This window comes from Oenanthe melanoleuca, chromosome 1 (assembly GCF_029582105.1).
Source record: "Oenanthe melanoleuca isolate GR-GAL-2019-014 chromosome 1, OMel1.0, whole genome shotgun sequence".
Classification (NCBI taxonomy): Eukaryota; Metazoa; Chordata; class Aves; order Passeriformes; family Muscicapidae; genus Oenanthe; species Oenanthe melanoleuca.
The window spans coordinates 105,451,181-105,472,300 of NC_079333.1; the positions used below are offsets into that span (position 1 = coordinate 105,451,181).

At 41.7% G+C, this 21,120-nt stretch overlaps 1 protein-coding gene across 2 annotated transcripts in view; it reads right to left on the minus strand.

Annotated features, from left to right (window-relative positions):
- LOC130250547 (amine oxidase [flavin-containing] B-like) overlaps positions 1–15,617 on the minus strand; it is a 50,222-nt gene extending 34,605 nt beyond the window's left edge. For both annotated transcript variants that reach the window (XM_056486311.1, XM_056486302.1), the window contains exon 1: positions 15,250–15,617. In XM_056486311.1, coding sequence (XP_056342286.1) covers positions 15,250–15,295 — 46 coding nt within the window. In that variant the 5' untranslated portion in view covers positions 15,296–15,617. The remainder of the gene's footprint in view (positions 1–15,249) is intronic.
- Positions 15,618–21,120: the final 5,503 nt, after the last annotated feature.

The following is a 21,120-nucleotide window of genomic DNA, read 5'->3' on the forward strand; positions in this document are numbered from 1 at the left end:
GGCCTCTGCTGGCTTTTCATGCTAACAGGTATTGAGTAATCAATTAATAGCATTCAGTTACCAACACTGATTAAAGGATATGAGATTTGACTTACTTTATTAAAATCTAATGAATAAACATTTCAGTGCAGCTGGAAACACAGGTAGTTTATTCCCAGGAGCTGAACCAACAGTGAAGTTTGTGAAAGGATAACTCTCTGGATTCCACATAAATGCAGCAGATTCACAGCCGAGGTACCACCTCCTTGTCTCCTCCTGCACCTTTCACCCACCTGATTGCACCTACCATTTACTCCCCACTGTTTATTTTGGGGCATGTGCCACCTTTCCCCTACCCCCTGCCACAAGGACCTGTTAAAGATAAGACTTTACTTTTTCCTGAAGCAAAAACAAAAAACCAAAACAGTGTAGAGGGAAGGATCAGGCTCATTAATATGTCACTGCCCCACCCATGCCCATCCTCCAGCAGATCTGATCTCTGCAGTGGGAGGGATGTCCCTGGGGTTGGAAGATGCAGTCTGCAAGGTTCCCAAATCAAGCATCACCTGATCAGTTCAAAGCTCCCCCTTTCCTCTCACCCACATCAGTGTTCTGGTCCCAAGATTGCTGCACAAATCACCACAGACATGTAACAGGAGAAATATGGAAGAAGGAAAGGCAGAGGCTCAGGGGGGTCAGAAGGCACAGCAAAGGACCAGTGTAGATCTCTTAGCACACTGTCCTAGGTTACAATGTAAAGATGTGCCCAGAGGTGTGTATTCTGTCACCATCTGCTGAAACCAGGTGGGGCAGTGACCCTTATCTCTGTGGGAGATATCCTCTGCTAATGGGCCATCTGTTAAAACCAGCTGGGCCAATGTTCTTTATCTTTCCCATGACCCATCCTTCCTCCAGGGAGATATCTCCTGTTAATGGGCCATTGAGTCCCACTGCATGACTGATAAAATTACATCATCCCACTGGGAGATGCTCCAGCCAGGGGGAGGAGCAAAACATTTCCTACCTAGATAAAAACTGAGATTTGGAGCACCAAAGCAGCCTTTACCCACTGGTTTCCAGAGGACAAGAGCTACCAGGATCATTACAAGATCACTGCTTCAAGAAGACCACTTCATCTGGACTGCTGCCATCACCCTAATTAGAAAGGTGTCAGGTTGTATTCTGACTCTGTCAGTGGTTCTTCTTCTGTACTATTGCATGTATTTTATTTTTTCTTCTTTTTCCTATTAAATCGCACTTCTGACTTAAAGTCTCTCACTGGTTTTGATTTCAAAACCCTTACACACACACAGAACACGATAACTCAAGGCTGCTGGTGACAGAGACCACAGTACAGTGCAAGTGCCAGGTGGGAATGTTGCTGGTTTTGGTGTCTCACACATTGGGAATCCCAGTACTGCCACATCACTCCATCCCTGTTCCTGGAGCTGGACCCAAACTTGGCTCTTGGACTGACACCATAATAACAGAGGGGACTGTGGAGGGAGAGCTCTGAGAAAAAGTGGTACAAGGGCAGGTAAAGCACCAGGAACAGCAACAAAAGAGTATTAAAATGGAAATGAACACTAGAATGTGAACTTTGGGCATGAGGTTGAGGTTTGCTTTCCACAAACTAACAACTGCTGCAGAAAACCCCACAAACCACAACCTCTTTTCTGAGCAAGAGTCAGAGTGGTTCTCTCTGTGCCCCAATTGCTGCAGAGTACACAGGATATCTGTGAAGCAAGGCCTGAAAAATCAGTCACATGTGATATAAGGTCTCCTCTTGAGAAGTTTAACCCTTCACATTTCACATTGCAGCACTGCCTCTGACTTACCTGCCATTCTAACACACCACTAACAAAAGGCAGATCTTTGATATTGCCCCCATTCCTCACAAACGAGGCAAAGAGCTGCATTCAAATGCAAAAGCCATCCAAAACTGTGACTGATGCTATTATTGCTCCTATTTTATGCAGAGCATTTGTCACCCAGAGGCAGCTTTCCCTCCTCCCCAGGAGCATTCCAGTAGAATCAGATCTGAATTGCAATATAAGGGCTCAGCCACTTTTGCCACCATTTCACAGAAGACAGAAATTGGGTCCAGTTTCCAGCACAGGTCAGCTTTCTCAAGGGGGCACAGAGAGCCATATATAAATATAGAGAGAGAGAGATCAGCAGAAATCAAACAGTTAAGCAGCCTCACGTGCAGTTCTGCTCAAAGAACCAACAGGCAGAAAATTAATGCAAACAACAAAGAAGCAAAGATGATTATTTGAAGCCCCAGACTGAAAATACAACCGTGTTTAGAGGATGCTTAACTGGGCAAGCCTCCATCTGTTACCATGACAACCTGGTACCCAACGCAGCCACCCAGAGATCCTGGAGGGAGATTGCCTCCCCCAGAATCTTGTAATGCAAGTTCAAGTCATGAAAATCATTTGTTTCTTTCCCCATCGTGCAGCATTCTGCATTCACACAGACTGGACTCAAATGTAATCACAGTAATTATTTCATCTTCAGCTCCAACTTACTTCTTTCTTGTTTGATGTCTCTGTACCTACTAAACACCTTAAATTGCACCATTTCACTAAACAGCTTCATTACCTCATTTCCTGACATCAAAAGCTTTCTTATCTTGAGAGAATGACTAAATCAGATTTTTACTTTTTTTTTTTAATAGAAAATCTTAAATATTTATGCTAGGGCAAAATCCAAATGGCTATTTCATAAAATCATAAAGCTTGGAAATATCCCCAAGATCATAGAGTTCAACCTTCATTATATATTTGTGTGTGTGTGTGTGTGTGTGTATTTGGATTATATATACTTGTATTATATACAATATAAATATTATAACATATTTATTATATTTACATTTGAATTGACCAATGTGAGAAGAGTCTCATTCTTCATTTGACCCTCATGTGCCCTACAATGTAGCCTTATGATAAAATATATTTGACTATCTAAAGAGCATTTAAAAGTATATTTTCTAAAAAAACTGATTGAAATTTAATAACACCATTCTATTCTGCCTGGAATCAGCAATTTTACTGAACCGCCCTTTTAATCTTAGCATTTAAACAAAAAAAAACACTAGAAAGGACACAACTGGAAGCTCCATCTATGAAAAGCTGTAAATTTCTGAAGGCATTCCTGTATTACTCACTACTTTATCATATTCCTCCATATTTGTTATCCTTTCTAGGAAAAAATTCACTTCTCTCATTTATATAATTATAAAAATCATCTAAAAATTCTGAATTTTAATTCATGGAGGGAGCAAAGAAAGTTCTAAGCCACAGGCATTCAAGTAATAGCTCCTAAAATGGCTGGCACAAAAAAAATTGTTCACCTAATAACAATAAAAATTCCTGCCTTTGACTAAAAATACATTGAGCAGGAAGAAATGCTGCCATTGTACCTGTGCTGTATTAACTTGCAGGTCTTAATGCAGAACTTCCTCCAATTCAGGGAATTTGCCAACATTTTCCTCCCTGTATTTATTTTGACACAAAATACATGTTTGCAAAGGTTGGGTTTTTTTGGTTTTTTGGGTTTTTTTCCTGGTTGTCAACCTGTTCAGCCACATCTAAACCACTGAGTCTGCAGAGATGTCAGGTAGCAGATGCTGCTTGACACAGCCAGTGGGCAGAGCAGCCTTGGTGCAGTCCAGAGCAGTAAACAAACATTGCACCAGGCTCAGCATGAGGATGTGCCCAAAAATCCACCTTGGAAATGGGAGAGCACTCAGCCTGCAGAACCAGCACAGTCCTCTGCCCTGGGGTTAATGCAGAAATCCTGGGATGCAAAAATGTTTCACAAGGCTGACAGCAAAAAGAGGAAACATTTGGTAATTGATTTTGCGCAGACAAGACTTCAGGATTTAAGGTAGATGAACTCAAGTATTTTTAACAGAATTATTCAATGGGTGTCCATGGATATTTAATACATTGAAGCTGTTATTTTAGTAATATCTGTATTCTTCTTCTTGATCTTGAGTATATGTCTCATTTTGACCAGAGAGGCCATGAATTTAACTTCTTAATTTAAGTGATGAGTCTCAAAAGAAAAAAAAAAAAAAAAACCAAAAAAAAACAAAAGCACAACCCAAAAAAAAAAAATTTTTAACTCCCTACCTGAAATATCTAAAATGTTAAGAAAAAAGAGGAAATCTGTCAAAACCTACAAGAAGTTATAGAATCTGCTACTGCTGTGGGATCACATGAGAAATAAAACTTTCCTCACTCTCAGATGTCTTTGTACAATATCCCTGACCTACCACCTTTGATGCTACCACTTTTGATACTACCTTTGGAATATTTGCAAAATACATACAGCAAATAAATGAATTTGGCCAAAACTGCTGCACTGCACCCAAAGAAACAAAACCCATCTGTTAATGCTGCAGGAGGACATCTGGGGAGAACACCACCATTAGTGGTCAACAGCTGCAGTGAATGAGGTCAGTAAGAAGAAACTCAGAGGAATATGCCCCAAGCAGGCGAAATAAATTGTGGAAGAAAGATAAAAAAACACTCCCTCGATCAGGAATTAAGTTTGTAGCATGTAAAAATTAGATGAGTTAGCAGAAGAATCTGGTTTGCTGTTGCTAAGACCGAGTTACTCAAAAATTCAAATAAAAACCCTCCTTGTTTATACTCAGGGCTCTCTGACCTCCTTCTAAGAGATGTCCCCACAACATCCTGTAATTCAGTGCCATCAGCATTAGTTTCAATGTCACTGTGACCCTGGAGGGATGGAGGGCAGGACCAGGGAAAAGACCTCACCCATAGCCAAGGAGCCTTTCTGCACCAGTGGGATTTCTCCTTTGTGCTCCACAGCTCCTTTATTGCATTGCTGTGCTAGAAAGTGCAATTTAATAGCACTGGTGCTGTTTGTGCCCTAATGAACACAATCTGATTACTGCTCTGCCCCTGAGAGATGGAACCTGGCATGGTCACCTTTACCTCTGTCACTCATCATTAGCCAGCTAAAATGTTTTAATTGAAATAATGGCCTGAGACAGTAATGCCTGCAAGGCATTATAGATAAGGATTGTAAATAAAACAAAAACCAAGACAGCAACAGCAACAAAAAAGCAAAACCAGCACTGGCCTGGGGTCTGGGTGAGTTAAGGTGGCACAGAATAGTTTTGTAATGTTCCTCACATAAAGGAGGAGCTTTGCTCTGTGCTTTCAGTAACCTTTTAACATCTCTAATTTGGGCCATCTTAACAGTGGTAATTTAGATATCTGACTCAATCTTACCAAAGAAAATTCAAAAATTATAGTTCAGAACCTAAAACCATGGTAGAGCTGGGCCAATGTCAATTGTCACTCTTGGTGCCTTACCTTCATGTCTGAACAGTACAGTGAAAACCAGCAAAGCAACTCTTTTTTGACCCAACTATTTTGGCCACTGCAAAAATGAGATGTTTTCCTAAACTGTATCACCATGCTGCAATTAATGCCATCAAAATGAATATCACCCACCTAGAACATTATGGAGCTTAGGAAACAACAAAAATTACAGTTTCAGAAACCCCAAGGAGCAAAAAGAGACATTATCAAGCTACCTGCTTAAAATGTACATTTACTGAAAATATTTGCACGAAGGACCTAACATTTCTGTCTAAGATGCAACACTCTATGAGCAAATATAATTTATTTCTGTTGGCATTTCATTGTCTAGCCAAGGCAATGAGTTTTTCTGTCTGAGCTCTAATTCTGTAATTTTGTCACTGAGGTCAGTATGAGCATCCCCATGAGTTAATGGGACTCCATGGGAGCACAAACTCTAGTCCCAGCTTTCTGTGACCTCTTCTCCCTGCAGGAGCTCCTGGATGATCCATCCACAGTGCAGGGAGCAGCATTTATTAAGATCTTAAAACCAGAATTACAAACATTCAGCCTACACTTGTCCCAGCACTGCAGCTGGTTAGGTGATACAGAACCTGGGCAGATATGAGGGAGATGACCAAAGTTGTGGGGTGTTAAGGTCCAGCCCTGCCAAGCATGGGATGAAGACAATTTGTGCCATTTGGGTGGAAACCCAACACCTTTGGTACAGTGGTACCCAGGCTCATATCCACTTCTTTTTACATCTGAAGTTCCCCCTGAAACTTCATATTGACAAAACTCCAGATTTTCAAAGATTGAGTATTTCTGATATCAATCATTTACTGTTTTCTTCATTTAATAGACTTGTCATGAACAGCCATGCACACCTCACACTTTAAAAGCATGTCAGAAGTCTTCAGGTAAAAAAATCAAATCCAAACACATTCTGTGGGTCCTTTGTTATGGTTCCAGGTTATACTGAAAAGTTAAAGTTAATATTAGTAATAATATTAATAATGTAATTATAATTTATACTCTGATTTTATCACACACCCTCAGTCCCAGGGCCTCCTTTAGCTTAGGTCATGCCTTTCTCCTAGTTTACAATCTGAGCTGCCTCAAAACACAATAGACAAAACAGAGGGGAAAAAGGACAGAGAGAACAACAAACAGATCATAGCACTGGATCAAATAAAGCTGAGCACAGTGAACTGGCTGAGGGTCCATACAGGCAGTTTCCTAAAAGCATCCTTTTAGGCATCTATTATGAAGAAATCTATAAGCAAATAAAATGCCAGCCAGGTTTATTCTGAAGAATAGTTTTGCCTTCCATACACAGCAATGTGGGAAAAAAAAAGGCTAAGCTGCATCTGGTAAATTTTGCAAAATTATGCAACAGTTGCCTCAGAAGAGAAATGCTTATCTGTTTTGCCAAGTCTTGCTTGTTCTCAAGTGAAGAATTCATTTTTTTTTTAGTCCTCTGAGAAAAGTAAGAGCTCAAAAAGCACAATCAATTGGAAGAAGTGAACTTAAAAAATAAACAGAATATCATTCTCATATCTTGACATTAAAGATCAATGTGTAATTTCCCAGATTTCTCAGTATCTAATGACTCATGGGTGTTCACCTAGGCCAGGCTGGGCAACAGCAAAACCCAGCAGACCCATCATGTCCTCAATCCATGGCTATCCATATTGTTTCACATTTTAATTGATCTTCAGCTAATGAATTTCTCACAAATAACACATAATAATTACAGATTTATATTGAGCACCTCTCAATGTCATTTCCAAACAGCCCCAGAGACTCTTTGGAAACTCCTGTCATCATCAGAGCCCACATATAAAAGTAGGTGTGTACACAACACAGGCTAAATTGTAAAGCCTACAAGAATTTATGTACATTTTATTTATTTAAAAAATTAAGTGAATCCTCCTGAAAGCCCAAATCATTCTCCAGCTGAGATACCAAAGGCTGAGAATGTACATGTCATGCAGAGAAGCCCAAAAAAGAACCACTAAATCAGATGACTTGTGACTTCCATCCATCCATCTCTAAGTGCAGGCAGGAAGAAGTTTGAGCCAAAGAGTTCCTAAAAACATCACTGCTAGTAAAGAAAAAAGGCTACCACTAGAATTGTACCATTCTGATAGAATGTGTAGGGACAAAAATGGTGAAGGAAGTATAGAAGAAAAGATAAATATCTAAAGTGGAAAATAAAAGCTTTTACAACCTTTCCTTTCCTCATTGATACTCATTATTTAGCATAACTCACTGATTCAGCCTCTGGCCATAAAAAATTAGTTCATATTGGAACAAAAGAAGTGTCTTGAGCCATTATTTAATACATTCAAACACAGATTTATCACTCAAGCAAAAATGAGCCCAGTTTACACTCAAGCTGTTCTAGTAATCCAGGTAATCATGGTGCACAGTATGAACCTGCTGTTTGATCAGCTGCTGCTGTGTGCAGTCAACTGTACAGACTCAATTCAATGTTTTATATATGAATTATACCATCAAGATAAAAGCCAGCTGCCTGGGAGGCAGGAGGCTACAGGGACATCTTTTCTCCCCACCCTCCTCACTTCCAGCTGTGTGGAAACTGAAAAGTATGAAAAACTTGAATAGGACAAAGTAATATCTGCAAGATGAGCAGGTTTAAAATGAATCAAAACTTCAGGGAACTCTGTAACCACCTGAAAAATGAAGTGCCAACAGGAGCCAGGTCACCACCACAACTTAATCTTTGTAAGATGCCCAAGCCTCTAATGAGCCACAGCCAGACTCTTCAGTGGTAAAAATTAGTGCAGCTGTGATTTATTTTGCCAGATGTGCCAGCTACTAGAAGTAACCCACAAGACTTCCTAGACTAGAGCACCTATTCTTTCAGGGATGGTTTTCACTTTGCATTCCCCCATCCTTATCCCTTGCCCTCCTTTCCTCTACACAATCACACAGACCCCCTACAAAAATCCCAATTCTCATCATTTCCTTGAGCTCCCTGCTCTCCATCCATGGCTGCTGCTGCTCCTGATGCTGTTAAGAACCCACATAGTTGAGTCCTGTGGGGCTGTGGGTGGCATAGGAACAGAAGCCTGCTCATCCCATAAATAATAATCTCACTGTTTCTTGACTGGGTCAATGCAACTCCTCTGTGGTTTGACAGGCACTTTTCAGCACCTCTTTTATTATTCATCTATCCAGAACTCAGGGTCTCCCCAAATGAGACCCTGATGGCCATTCTTCTTTCTCTTCCCTTCAAGCCCCAAACTAAATAAGGGTTTGTGGAGAAAATACAGTTTTCCAAGTGACTTTATACTGATTTTTCTTTTAAGCAAGCTGTTTGAACAAAAAACCTGACAGGACAGAGAAAGAGCAAATAACAAGAGCATTGGTGGGTTATTTAGAAGAATGCTAGTCATTCATGGTTTAAATACCAATGACCTGTAGGGCAGCCTCACTGACCACTGAAAATAGCAAAAAAAAAAAAAAAAAGTTAAACAAGAATAATGCAGCATTACAAAATTAAAAATCTTAGACACGAATTGGTCCACAAGGAAAAAAAACCTAGTGGATTATATGCCCTTCAAGGCAGCAATAATAATAATATCTGACATAAGTTTACAAAGATGAAATAGGTTCTCAGCCCAGAAGGAAAATGACATTAATTTCAAAAATGGCTATATAAAAATTAAGTGATTGAAACTTTATTGAGATAAATGTAATTTCCTCAAGAAACTGAAGCCTGGCTGAAGCTCTGGAGTCCTCACCACAAAAAAGGCAAGGACCTATTGCAGCAGGTCCAGAGGAGGCCCACAAATAAGATCCAAGGGATGGAACACCTTTTCTAAGAGGAAAGGCTGAGAGAACTTGATTTGTTCAGCCTGGAGAAGAGAGGGCTCTGGGAAAACCCTGTAACAGCTTCCAGTGCCTAAAGAGGCTTATCAGACAGATGAGGATGAAATTCTTAGTAGGGCCTGTCACAGTAAGGGATAATGATTTTAGACTGAAAGGGGGTAGATTCAGATTAGATGTAAAGAATAATTTCTGACAGTGAGGGTGGTGAAATGTTGGACAACAACACTCAGAGCCAGGCTGGATGGGGCTCTGAACAACCTGATCTAGTTGAAGGTGTCCCTGCCCATTGCAGGGCAGCTGGAATAGATGATCTTTAGAGGTTCCTTCCAGTCCAAACTGTTCTATGACTTCAATTCCTCAGGAATGATGACTGATTTTAGAATCATCCCTGAGTGCTTTGCAAGTACATCAAGACACATTCTCAGCAAAGGAAGGTCTCCAATAATCTAGGGCCCTGCTCAGTAAACTTTCATAACCATAATAAACTTCACTGCTGTATCAGTGCACTCTGTGAAATGACTGCTACAGAGCACAGACAGAACACAAAGGTAAACAATTCCTGTTTTGGGAAGGAGCAGTGAGACAACATGGCATTTTATCATGGAATAACATAACTATTTAGTTACAGTTGTCAGTTGTGCTATGGAGAAGAAAACTGTGGCAGTGGGAAATGTGCCAAAATCCCCCAGATTGTTTACATACAGAATAATAACTTCTGAAGAAGAAAAGCCTTCTGAAATTATTAATTTAGGCATAAGACCTAATTCATTGTCATTAGCTGCTGTGCAAGATATGTAAATACAGAGCAAACTCTCTGCTGGTTTATAATAATGCAAGCAGCACTGGAAGTTTACCTCTGAGACTATCAGAGCTGTGTAAGCCCACATAGCTCAGGCTGCTCAGGCAGTGCAAACATGAATACACAGCTTTTTGGCACATCCATCCAGCTTTGGTAAGACTAACACACACACCAGTTGATAAGAACACATCCAGTAGCCAACAGTATCCTTGTCAACACACTCCTGATCTTTGATCAGGGAAACCAAGTTTCCCAAGAAACAAGCTGGCAGTGTCTATGTGAAAAAATAGTGCAGAACATCACACACTTGATCTGAACCAACTCCCTAATGCAAACAAACACCAATCCCCACCTCCAGTGTGATTAGGTTCCAGTCAAGTGCTGGACCAAACTCTGACAAATCTCACCAACTAAAAGCACCTCTGCAGGTGGCTGTCCAAGCAAACAATGCACAGGACTTGCTTACAAAGAGCTTTCAGCCTCTCCTGTTTTGAATCTTGTTTGTAAAAAAAAAAAAAAAAAAAAAAAAAAATTAAAAAAAAAGCAATTCAGCAGCACAGATAAGAAAATCCTGTGGACTTTCCAGTTTGTAAACTTTGGTTCCCTACCACTTATTTCCCATAATAGCTTAACATAATTCCCATAATAGAGATAACAGCAATTTCTTTCCCAAAGTTTTGTCTTCCTAACTTACCTTTTTCCCCCTACCATATAGTTTTCACATTTTGCTGAACAGACTGAATGAACTTTCCCTAACAACACTCTCTCATAATGGTTAAATAAGCTAATGGAAAACCTTTCTTTAATGATGCATCAGCCTGAGCCTTGTGAGATGAGATGAGATGGCTCCTGCAGGTAGACTGGAAAGCTTCTTATCAAATCAACTCTCAGACCAATTAGGAGGTCTCAGACAGTGAATTACAAGAGCTGTCCCTGCTGCCTAGGCTACCAAACTATTTCACAACATTATGCAGCTGCTTTCTGTTCTGTTTACTGTGCATTGCCAAGTGTTTTTGTTTTTTTTAAATGTGAAATGTCCAGAAGTCAAATGCAGGTTCCATCCAACTGGCTCATACTGCTTTAGCCATGAGAGGGGTTGAGAAAAAAAGGAGTAACTTCCTGCTGGCAGAGACAGAGAGAGGTGACTGAAAATGTTAACCAAGAGCTCCAACATGTCAACTGCCAGGAAAATGTCCTGGATTCCCTCTGCCAGAGTGCAACCCAGAGAGGGTGACATTCCCTGGAGAGGGGCAGAGTGCTCCACTGACTGACCCATTCTGGTTCATCATTTCATCCATGCCCTCATTTGGTTTTGTGGGTTTTTTTCTTCTCCAAATGGACATCTAGCATAGGACTCCCAGACTAGTAATGTCCTGTAATAATCTTGTTTGGTAACCCATCTTTTCAGAGGAGGAGTATTGAGACATTGTAATTTTTTACCGGAGGGCAAAAAGAAACAAGTATCTATTGAATATTATGTATTGTATCTATAGTTGTCTTACAGTGTGTCCCAAAATTGTTTTAAATAACAATTTTGCCCTCTGCATCAGTCTATTTTTAAACAGATATAATACCATCAGATAATAGACCTCAAAACACCTGGTCTGCTTTGGGATGTTTTGGTTTCATTTTTATTTTTCAAGTAACTTGAAAGTGGTTCACAGATGCAGTGAGAGCTACTGTAATTATACAGCACATTAAATTGTCACACAAATTAAAAGTGAGGCTTAAGAAGAGTAGAGAGGACAGTGGCATCTCAATAATGCAAGAATAGGTATGGCAATATTTTTAAAACCCTACACAACAGGATGTTATGTTGTCTTACAGAATGTTTTGGTTCCAAACTTACAGGAACATGACAGGTGGTTTGTGAACAGCAAAACACCAAGCATACTTTAAATAACATTGTATAAGAAAAGACTCCACCTTTAAGGAAAAAAATCAATTAAGCTCACTTTGATTGTAAAATCTGTGCACTAGAGATTTAAGAGAAGTATTTTCTCAAGTAGGACTGGCATAAGTTTAGGATAAAATCTGATAATCTACATGAAAACAGAACAAGGAAAGCAGTTCCCAAGGGAAAAGCAGGGACAGGAAGAGACTTTTGAAAACAAAACCAGAAAGCCTTTAAACAAAATCTCTGAACAGAATTCAAGATGTTATTTGAAGTCATTGGTATCTCAATTAAGAAGATAAACAAGTTTGATGATGTCACTTTATAGCTTTCTCACAGTTGTTTTGACCCTCATGCTAGAGGAGCCTTTCAAAATAAAAGAGAGGACTCTAAGCCAAGAGAAGAACCTGTCAGAATGCACATTCCAGCTCTAAGAGGGTCTGTTATGCTTTTGATCTAAATATTCTTTAGCACCAAGCATTCTGCATGCAATGTGTGGCTAAGCATTTTCATATATGCTTTTTGACTCTAGGAAATTTTCCTTCAAAATATTTGGTTTTAATCTGCACCATTTGCAAAAAAATTCAAAGACTTTTGCTGAAGTTTTACCCACAAAACAGAATCTACCCTTAGTAAATCCTCCTGTTCCTCAAAGGTTTTCATTATCATCAATACTACTGAGTTTACCTGACAAATTCAGGAAAGCCACAGACCATTACTTTGACTTGAAAGAAATGAAGACTAATTTTGAGCAGATTTTCATTACATAAAATTTACATTGGCCAGTTTCTTAGTTTCATTCTTCCCTTTTATCAAACCTGCAATAAAATGATTCAGCAAAGGAAGTGGCATCTTCAGATAAAAGAACAGAGACTGCCAGGGTTGTGAAGGCCTCTGCACTGTTATTTCACTATCACTCTTTAAATTTTAGACCCTACTAATGACATCTGGATAAAAAGGCAGAGGTGCTGCCAAAGAGGGTCTGAGCCTGCAAATGGAGCTTGCTTGACTTAAAGAAATAAACAGAAAGGAGAGAGCCAAGTGGCAGCTCTGTGACACTTGTTTGTTTGCATCCTCCTGCTGGCACTGCAAGTCTTTGTTTGCTCTGCAATTACCTGCTTTGCTCAGGGCTCCAGCACACCTCGATGTGACAAGAGGCAGCAAACACAGAGCCTTGGTCAGAAGAAGCTCAGGCAGCTCAAAAACAGAGATTTTCTGAAGGAACACACACCAGCTGTGGAGCAGCAGCAAACCCAGGCTCCAAGGAGTGCCTCATTTTAAAAATCATCCTCTGGTGGACAGGAGAAGGGATCTCTGCAGCAGCTGTGCATGTTAGCAGGGGTTTTAAATCAGTGCAAGGAGAGCTAAAGCCCTGGTGTCACCACCTGGCTGCAAGCTCAATGATTTACAGACCAGTGTGAGTCAGAGGTGAAGCAGGAGCTGTACAAACACCTGAAGGAAAGTGACTGGAGAGGGGCACTTATTCAGCAGCAATTTTTGTGCCTGTATGCTTTTCCAGCCTTTGTGGGAAGACAGAAGGAAAGTTGCTCCAGCATGACACAGGAGCATTTTGGTGGGTATTTAGTAAAGAGAAGTAAATAGAAAACTGCTCCCCCTGCCACTTGCTGCTGTATACAGGTGGCAAAGTGAAGCACAGGATTTACCACCCTTAGCACTGCTTCTGATGCTCTTCCAGAAAAACCTCAGTGGGCTGTGCAGCCCTGCCATGGAAATATTCCCATGGCAACCATGAATAACAAGGGCAGTTTAAAAGCTGTTACACTGACTTTCACTCCAGCTCTTTCAACAGGGGCAATGTAGCACTACTGCTGTACAAAACCATGCCACTGAAAATGTTTTTGTTTACAGACATTTACCATGGGCTAATTACTTTAATTGAGTTTCACCGTGACACACGGTGCAAGTTAAAAAGCCATAACACTGTGTTCAGAATTCACTGTGCTTTATAGAAAAGCCATGGTTAATTTTTGCTGTTTGTATAAACATATTCGAAACACTCAAACATTATTCAGCAGTTTGTTATCAGAGAATCATCCTTAGGAAATAATACCTGTGAATTTGTCTCTGCATTTTGTATATCATTCAAATTTCATGTTACACACCTTACCATGATGGTTAAACAGACATCTAGAATTATATATAAGTAAATAGTGGAAATTAAAAGCCATTTGGAAAATGGATGGACAAAATCACATTTTGTAACAGATCTCAAGTAATTGTTTGTGGTTTGGCAGGAGATACTGCTTGGATCTGGGGATGTGTGCACTCATGCTCTGAGGAGACCTCCACATGGCACAGGAGCTGTCACTCCACACCTCCCAATGCTAAGGGACCAAAAAGCAACTGTTTGATCTGCCAAAGGCACAGGGAAAAAAATCTACTGCTGATGGACAATTTACTTGGCACGTGCATCTGGAATAAAATGCACAGGGGAGAGATTCACTGGGCAGGCACAGAGAACTTCTAGGCCAGCCTGGGTTAAGAGCAGCTGGTTGCCACTCAAGTGCAAGAAGGCTCCAGGCTCCCAGGGCTGTCTGTCCATTCTGCCAGGCTGCTCATGCTCTCAGACCCATACCTGCACTGAAAGGGGAGCTGGAAACTTCCTATTCATCCAGCTGATTTCAGGCATTTTTCCTTTATGCCTCTACCTGCGCTGAACAAAAGGCAGCCAAGGATTCAAATTAATCACATGTGACTGAGGGCCTCTGCCTAACACCCCTGGACTGGGTGCAGAGAATGCTGAGTGCTTCTGGCCTCACTCATCCAAAAGATCCGGGGTACTGGAAGAATTGCACAAGTTCAGGGGATGCCAGGACTGGGCAGTGGAAGAACCAGAAAAACAAAATGTAAATCTATAAAAAACTGAATTTAAAAAAAAAATACTAAACTGAAAAATATTAGTAAAAATGAACAACAATGGATATAAATTATAATTAAAATAAATTATTATTAAAATTAATTAGTAAATTAGTAATCAGTAAAAATAAATAATGGAAATAAATTATAATAAAAAGAATAATGAAAATAAAAATAATAAAAAATAATAAAAAATAATAAAAAATAGACTAATAAAAATAAAGACTAGCAAAAATAAACAATAATAAAAATAAATAATAATAGAAATAAGTAATAATGCAAATAAATAATAATAAAACCAATGATAAATTATAAAATAAAAATAAGATATAAATAACTAAAATAAGACTACAAGTGAAATTATTCATAGTTTACAACAATACGTAGGGCTCCCCGCCCGAGCGATGCTCCAGGGGCTGTGCTCAGCCAGCCATAGGGGCCGGGCGGGGGTCGCGCATCCCCGGCCGCGCTGCCCGTCCCGACCCCGCACCCACCTGAGATGCCGCCCCCGACCACGACCACATCGCATCTCTCGGCCATGGCGCTGCCCGCTCCGGGGGCTCCGGCTCCGCTCCCGCTCCGCTCCGTTCGGGCTGTGCCGGTCCCGCCCGGCCGCAGGCACCGCCCCCGCTCCGGCCCCGCTCCGGTCCCGCCCCGCTCCGCTCGGGCTGTGCCGGTCCCGCTCCGCTCGGGCTGTGCCGGTGCAGGTCCCGCTCCGGTCCCGCCGCTGGCACCGCCCCCGCTGCGGACCCGGCCCGGAGCGGGCTGCTGCTGTGTGCTGTGTGCTGTGTGCTGTGTGCTGTGTGCTGGGTACTGTGCTCTGTGTGCTGTGTGCTGTGTGCTGTGCGCTGTGTGCTGGGTGCTGGGTGCTGTGTGCTGTGCTCTGTGTGCTGTGCTCTGTGTGCTGTGTGCTGTGTGCTGGGTGCTGTGTGCTGGGTGCTGTGTGCTGGGTGCTGTGCTCTGTGTGCTGTGCTCTGTGTGCTGTGCTCTGTGTGCTGTGTGCCGTGTGCTGTGTTCTGTATGCCGTGTGCTGTGTTCTGTATGCCGGGTGCTGTGTGCTGTATGCTGTGTGCTGGGTGCTGTGTGCTCTGTGCTCTGTGCTATGCGCTGTGTGCTGTGTATGCTGTGTTCTGTGTTCTGTGTGCTGTGCTCTGTGTGCTGTGTGCTGTGTGCTGGGTGCTGTGTGCTGGGTGCTGTGTGCCGTGTGCTGTGTTCTGTATGCTGTGTGCTGCGTGCTGTATGCTGTGTGCTGTGTGCTGTATGCTGTGTGCTGTATGCTGTGTGCTGTGTTCTGTATGCTGTGTGCTGTGTGCTGTGTTCTGTGTTCTGTATGTCGGGTCCTGTATGCTGTGTGCTGTATGCTGTGTGCTGTGTGCTGTGTGCTGTATGCTGTGTTCTGTGTTTTGTATGCCGTGCGCTGTATGCTGTGTGCCGGGTGCTGACCCACAGCCCGGGCCAGGCGGGGATCGGCTCTGTCCTGCCTCCCGCACGGGTTCGGGAGCGAATCGGGCCTGGCTGAGCAGCGCAGCTCCCGAGGGGCTCTCTCCGATCGGGGGCTCTCTGCTTGGTTGTGTCGGCAGCCACTTCTGCCGGAGGGCACCTGTGGCTGCCAGGGTAGGGACTCTGAGACCAGAGCAGCTGGTGTTTTCCTTGGGAACCCCCCCGAAATAAGGGTTGGCACGTGGTGCTGAGTGCTGTGTGACAGTGACATGTGTCACCGCTCCTCCAGGCACGGAGCTGTGTGTGAGCCTGCCTCATCCAGTGTCATCGAATCCACCGGGATGCTTTAGGCTGGTCCCTTCCACACCCAGCAGAGCCTTCCATAGCTCAGGTTTCTGCTTTGCTGTGAGGTGGCACCACGAGAACGGGCTTTGGGGTGGTCAAAGCATGGAAATATCCTTGGTCTGATGTGTCTGTACAGATCCCATCCAGCAGCCACATCAGTCACACCTGACCTGCCACACAGCAGGCTCAGGGCAGAAGGTTCCCAGCCCCAAGACATCCTCTGAGCCAAAGACACTTGCTCAGTCTCTGTCGTTCTCCATTTCCTTGAGCTGTACATTGGAAAAAGCAGGGCCATGAGAGTCTGGAGAGGGATCCTGTCCCTCTCCTATAATACCTCAAGTGAAAGTTTGTGGGGTTCTGAGAGGATCTGTGATGTAAGTCATAAATATTGACTACAATATGTACAGTCCTGCATTTTTAGGCAAAATGGGAGGGAAGAAAATTAAAGGGATAACAATAGAGTAAAAATAGAAACACATATTCTTACTCTGATTAAAAGAATCTGTCTGATTAAATCAAATTCCAAGACCTCTTTATCTTGAGAGAGACACAATTATCAAATGATCAGAAATAATGGTTGTGGGGACATTTCAAATCCCATATGAAACTCTGAAGATTGGGAAAGGCTATTCCAAAAGCAGAAACGGAAAATTTTATGGACTATTGTCAGGGGTAGCTATGGTTGTATTTATGTATTTAATGTCAGGTGCCACAGCCTCCTAATGTTCCCAATATATAGCACTTGTTCCTGGAATTCTTCTGTTTTCCTATTTCCTTTCTGATTCTTCTGATTCCTATTTTTCTCTTGTGGCTCTAAGAATTAATATCCTTTTTTATCTTTTTTTTTTTTTTAAATGCAAGAGTTTAAAGCAGAAGGCTGTTTTGCCTGCATTTGAGGGTATGTGATGCACATCCTAGAGTCACATGAAGGTCCATGGGAGTGTTGGAGGACACAGAGCCCTAAGAGGGCTCCTGTTAAGATACAACAGAGCAAATATCTGTGTTATTAAGTCTGTTTCTGTATGTTCATGGACACATTATATAATCCTGCTAGTGAATAGATCTAGCACTGCTTAGAACAGGCCAAACCTTTCCCAAAGCCAGGTTGGTGGGTTTTCCCACCTGTCTTCTGCTATAAGTCTGGTTCAAAGGTTCATTTTTTTCACCTCAGTGGCATCTGCTTCTGAAATGTTTACACCATGTGTGATGGTAACCCCAGCCAGTGCCAAAACCAGCACACCATGGTGCACTTAGACAGGTACTGTATTCCCCTCTTTGCTTTTCTGTTTGCAATGTTGTGATGCTTGTCAAGCACTTTAGGATCCTCAGATATTGGGATACGCATTTGCTGACCCTAATAATGATTTCATACACAGGTCCCAGTCCTAAAGTATCTGTCTTCAACAGGTATGAGCAGATGGTGTACATAACTCTAATAAAGACTCTTTGATGGGCATAAAGATGATGAGGGGTTTTGGGTTTTTTTGGTTTGGTTTGGTTTGGGTTTTTTTGGTTTTTTTGGTTTTGTTTTGGTTTGGTTTGTTTTGTTTTTTTTTTTTTTTGTCTAGAGCCCTCACATCTAATCATATTAGGATTCAGTTTCTGGTTTTTATGGTCCCATTACTTCTCTCATCCCATGTGGTTCTAACTAATTAAATAGATAAACTGTGTTCTGCCTGTATTTTTGGCACATTATCCTTTGAAAGCATGATGTTAAAAGCAGAGCAAGCTTTCTGTGAAAACAGAGCAGCTGTTGTCTCACCTCAAACTAGAGCTTGTCTGAGATAAAATACATTGTTTTCATACATTTTCTTAGGTTCTCTGACACTGTGGCAATGAAATGGCATAATAGCTATGCTCTCTGGTGGAAAAGGTACTGAGAGCCATGGACTAGGTTCTGAGGATTTACTTGAGAAAAGTTGATGGAGTAGGGGTCAAAACCAAAGATCTCCACATTTACACTCTCTGGTCAGTGGCTGGTAAAACCACTGTGCAGCTTTTTAGATTACACATACACTCAGTTTCTATTCCTTAAATAAAAGTGCATTTAAAAAAATTTTGAAAACCACAATTTTTTTGTAGTTTGTTATGTGTTACAGTTGTTCTTTGACATGTTCAGGGGGAAAGTCTCTTCTTCAGGACAAACTGTTTCACATTTCTGAAATTTCCTGCTGGCAAGTAAATGGATGTTAACATCACCTTTAGTCAAAGCAGCAGAATGGATTCCTCTGTTACCTGCAGACTATATTAGCACCTGCTTCAGGTGCAGGGGTGGATTGAAGCCAGGAATTCTTCTAAACTCCTGGTCTGAATGCAAACTCCTACTGTGCCAGGTCCCTGTCAGTGATCCCTTTTCCACCACTGTCCTGAGGTGCCCTGAGCCTTGGTGCTTTCAGGCACCCAGTGAATCTGCTGCTTGCACTTCATCCCTGGTGGAGAGTCCCTCAAAGGAGGGGTGCACATGGCTTGACACCTCCCTAATCTGTGAGAGGCCATACTGCTCTCCTGCTCAGTGCCTTTGTGCTTGCTGAATACTGATGTTACAGAAGACAAGCAAATTTAAATACATTTCTAAACATATATTTTATGCAGTTTCAAATTTTCCTCATGCAACCAGTGCAGAAATTGTGAAAGCACGTCAGTGCTTTTGAAATATTGCACAATTAAATGAGCATAAGCTGCATGCCAGGCTTTCCACTAGGGGAAAACTGCTGCAAGTGTCTCAGCAGGTTGTCTAGTCTGTCCCTGCACTCTACAGTGACATCAGCCATGACTGAAATCCATCTTGATTAGCAGTGAATGTTAACTGGAGAGGTAAATGTTAATAGCCAAGAGTTTTAATCCAGCATACACAGCCTGACATTCATCCAGAGCTAATAAGCAAAAATTGAATATTTTATCAATCAGATTGCATTCAAAGTAGGGCTGATCATTAAATGTAAAACCTACAAGATTAAACCTATTAGTAGGAGCAATGAGTGAATGCAAATATTCACATTCTGAGCACACACAGAGCCACAGCACAAGAACAGAACAAGGCTCTGACTGCCACAGTGCAGCCAGGCCTGCAGCTGCCTGGGGATGGGGACAAGGATCATGGGGACACCCAAAGGAGGGGGGCAGCCCAGGCCTGTCACACCCCCAGGCAGGAGCAGCACCCAAAATCAGGTCCCTACTGATGCCATAATTATTTAAATACAAGTGCACAAGTTTTTAGAACAAAATAATTTTAGCTTTCTTATTATTATCATCTGTCCATTTGGATTTAGGATCTTCCTGGGCAAAAGGGTATAGAGGCAGCTTCCCATTCAGTGGAGGAGAGCCATGTAAGCTCTAACACAAAAAGGAGACAGTCACATGCCCCCTTATTAGATCTCACAGAGAAGCCATTCATCAAGACTGCTTGTGTAATGAAACCCCAAGAAGGAGTGGAAGAAAACTGATGTGATGTCTCAAAGCATTCCAGATATCCTACTTCATAGTCTCTGGGTTTTTTTCCATCTCTTTGTCCTAATGAACCCACTTTTACAAGTCTGTGACTGGTGTAACCACCATTCTGACGGAAGAATTAAATATCATAATGGTAATCATGCAAATATATGCATACTTACTAATATAACCAACAAACAAAAATCAGGGGAAAACTCTTAAATTTGCATAAATTAATTCCCCAATGTCAAGCTCATCCTTGCACTGTGCTAATCTCTTCCTGACGATTAGCTACAGTTCAGGCTGATCCAATTTCCTATTCCTTCTCTTTTTGTAAAATTTTCCTACAAAAGAAATCCATTTTCAGGTTTGTGGTGGTGTTCACTATTGTTATTAGCATGAATATCTGCATGCAGAGGTGCTTGGCACTGCCATGGCATCTGGGATGTGAACTTGTGCCAGTTTCTAAAGACACTTTGAGTTTGTTCAGGGGTAATGTCAGTTCCTGCTATGCAGAATTCCTGGGGGATGGGTCCACAGGTCACCCAAACAGGCAAGGATAATGACAGAATGGAAAGCAAAGTTTTATGTAGATGTAAAGGAATTAGGAAAGTTAAAGTACCTTAGAAGGTACCATATTGCTGCTTCAGACAGACTTAAGGACAGACTTAATCAAAGGGTGTTGCTCAAAAATGATCTGTGTTTTTAAAGTAGTGGCCAGACATGTTCTGAACTGAAAACCAACAGCCTTTGCTATGTAATGCCTATTTTTTTACTGACCCTTGTTTAGAATCTATTTGAGCTCAGTTCTTTTTCTCTTGAACTAGAGGAGCAAAAGCTAAGGATGCAAAGCAGATGAGAACAGTGAAATTCCGTCTCCTGCCTCTAAACAGTGTCCTGTGCAAATGCATCAGTATACTTCAGAACACATGAGGAAATGGAACACTTTCATCCCTTTAACAAAAAAATCTACCATGTCCTTCACAATAACCTAATCTGCAGAGTTCCTGAAGAGACAAGTTATGCCTTTCAGTCATGCCAAATATTTTCTTGTGACTAATGGCTGGTGACATTTATTTTCTCTTAATCATGATGGTCCTGCTGCTTTGCATCTATGGAAGTCACAGCACACTGTTTCCATCTGTCACTTG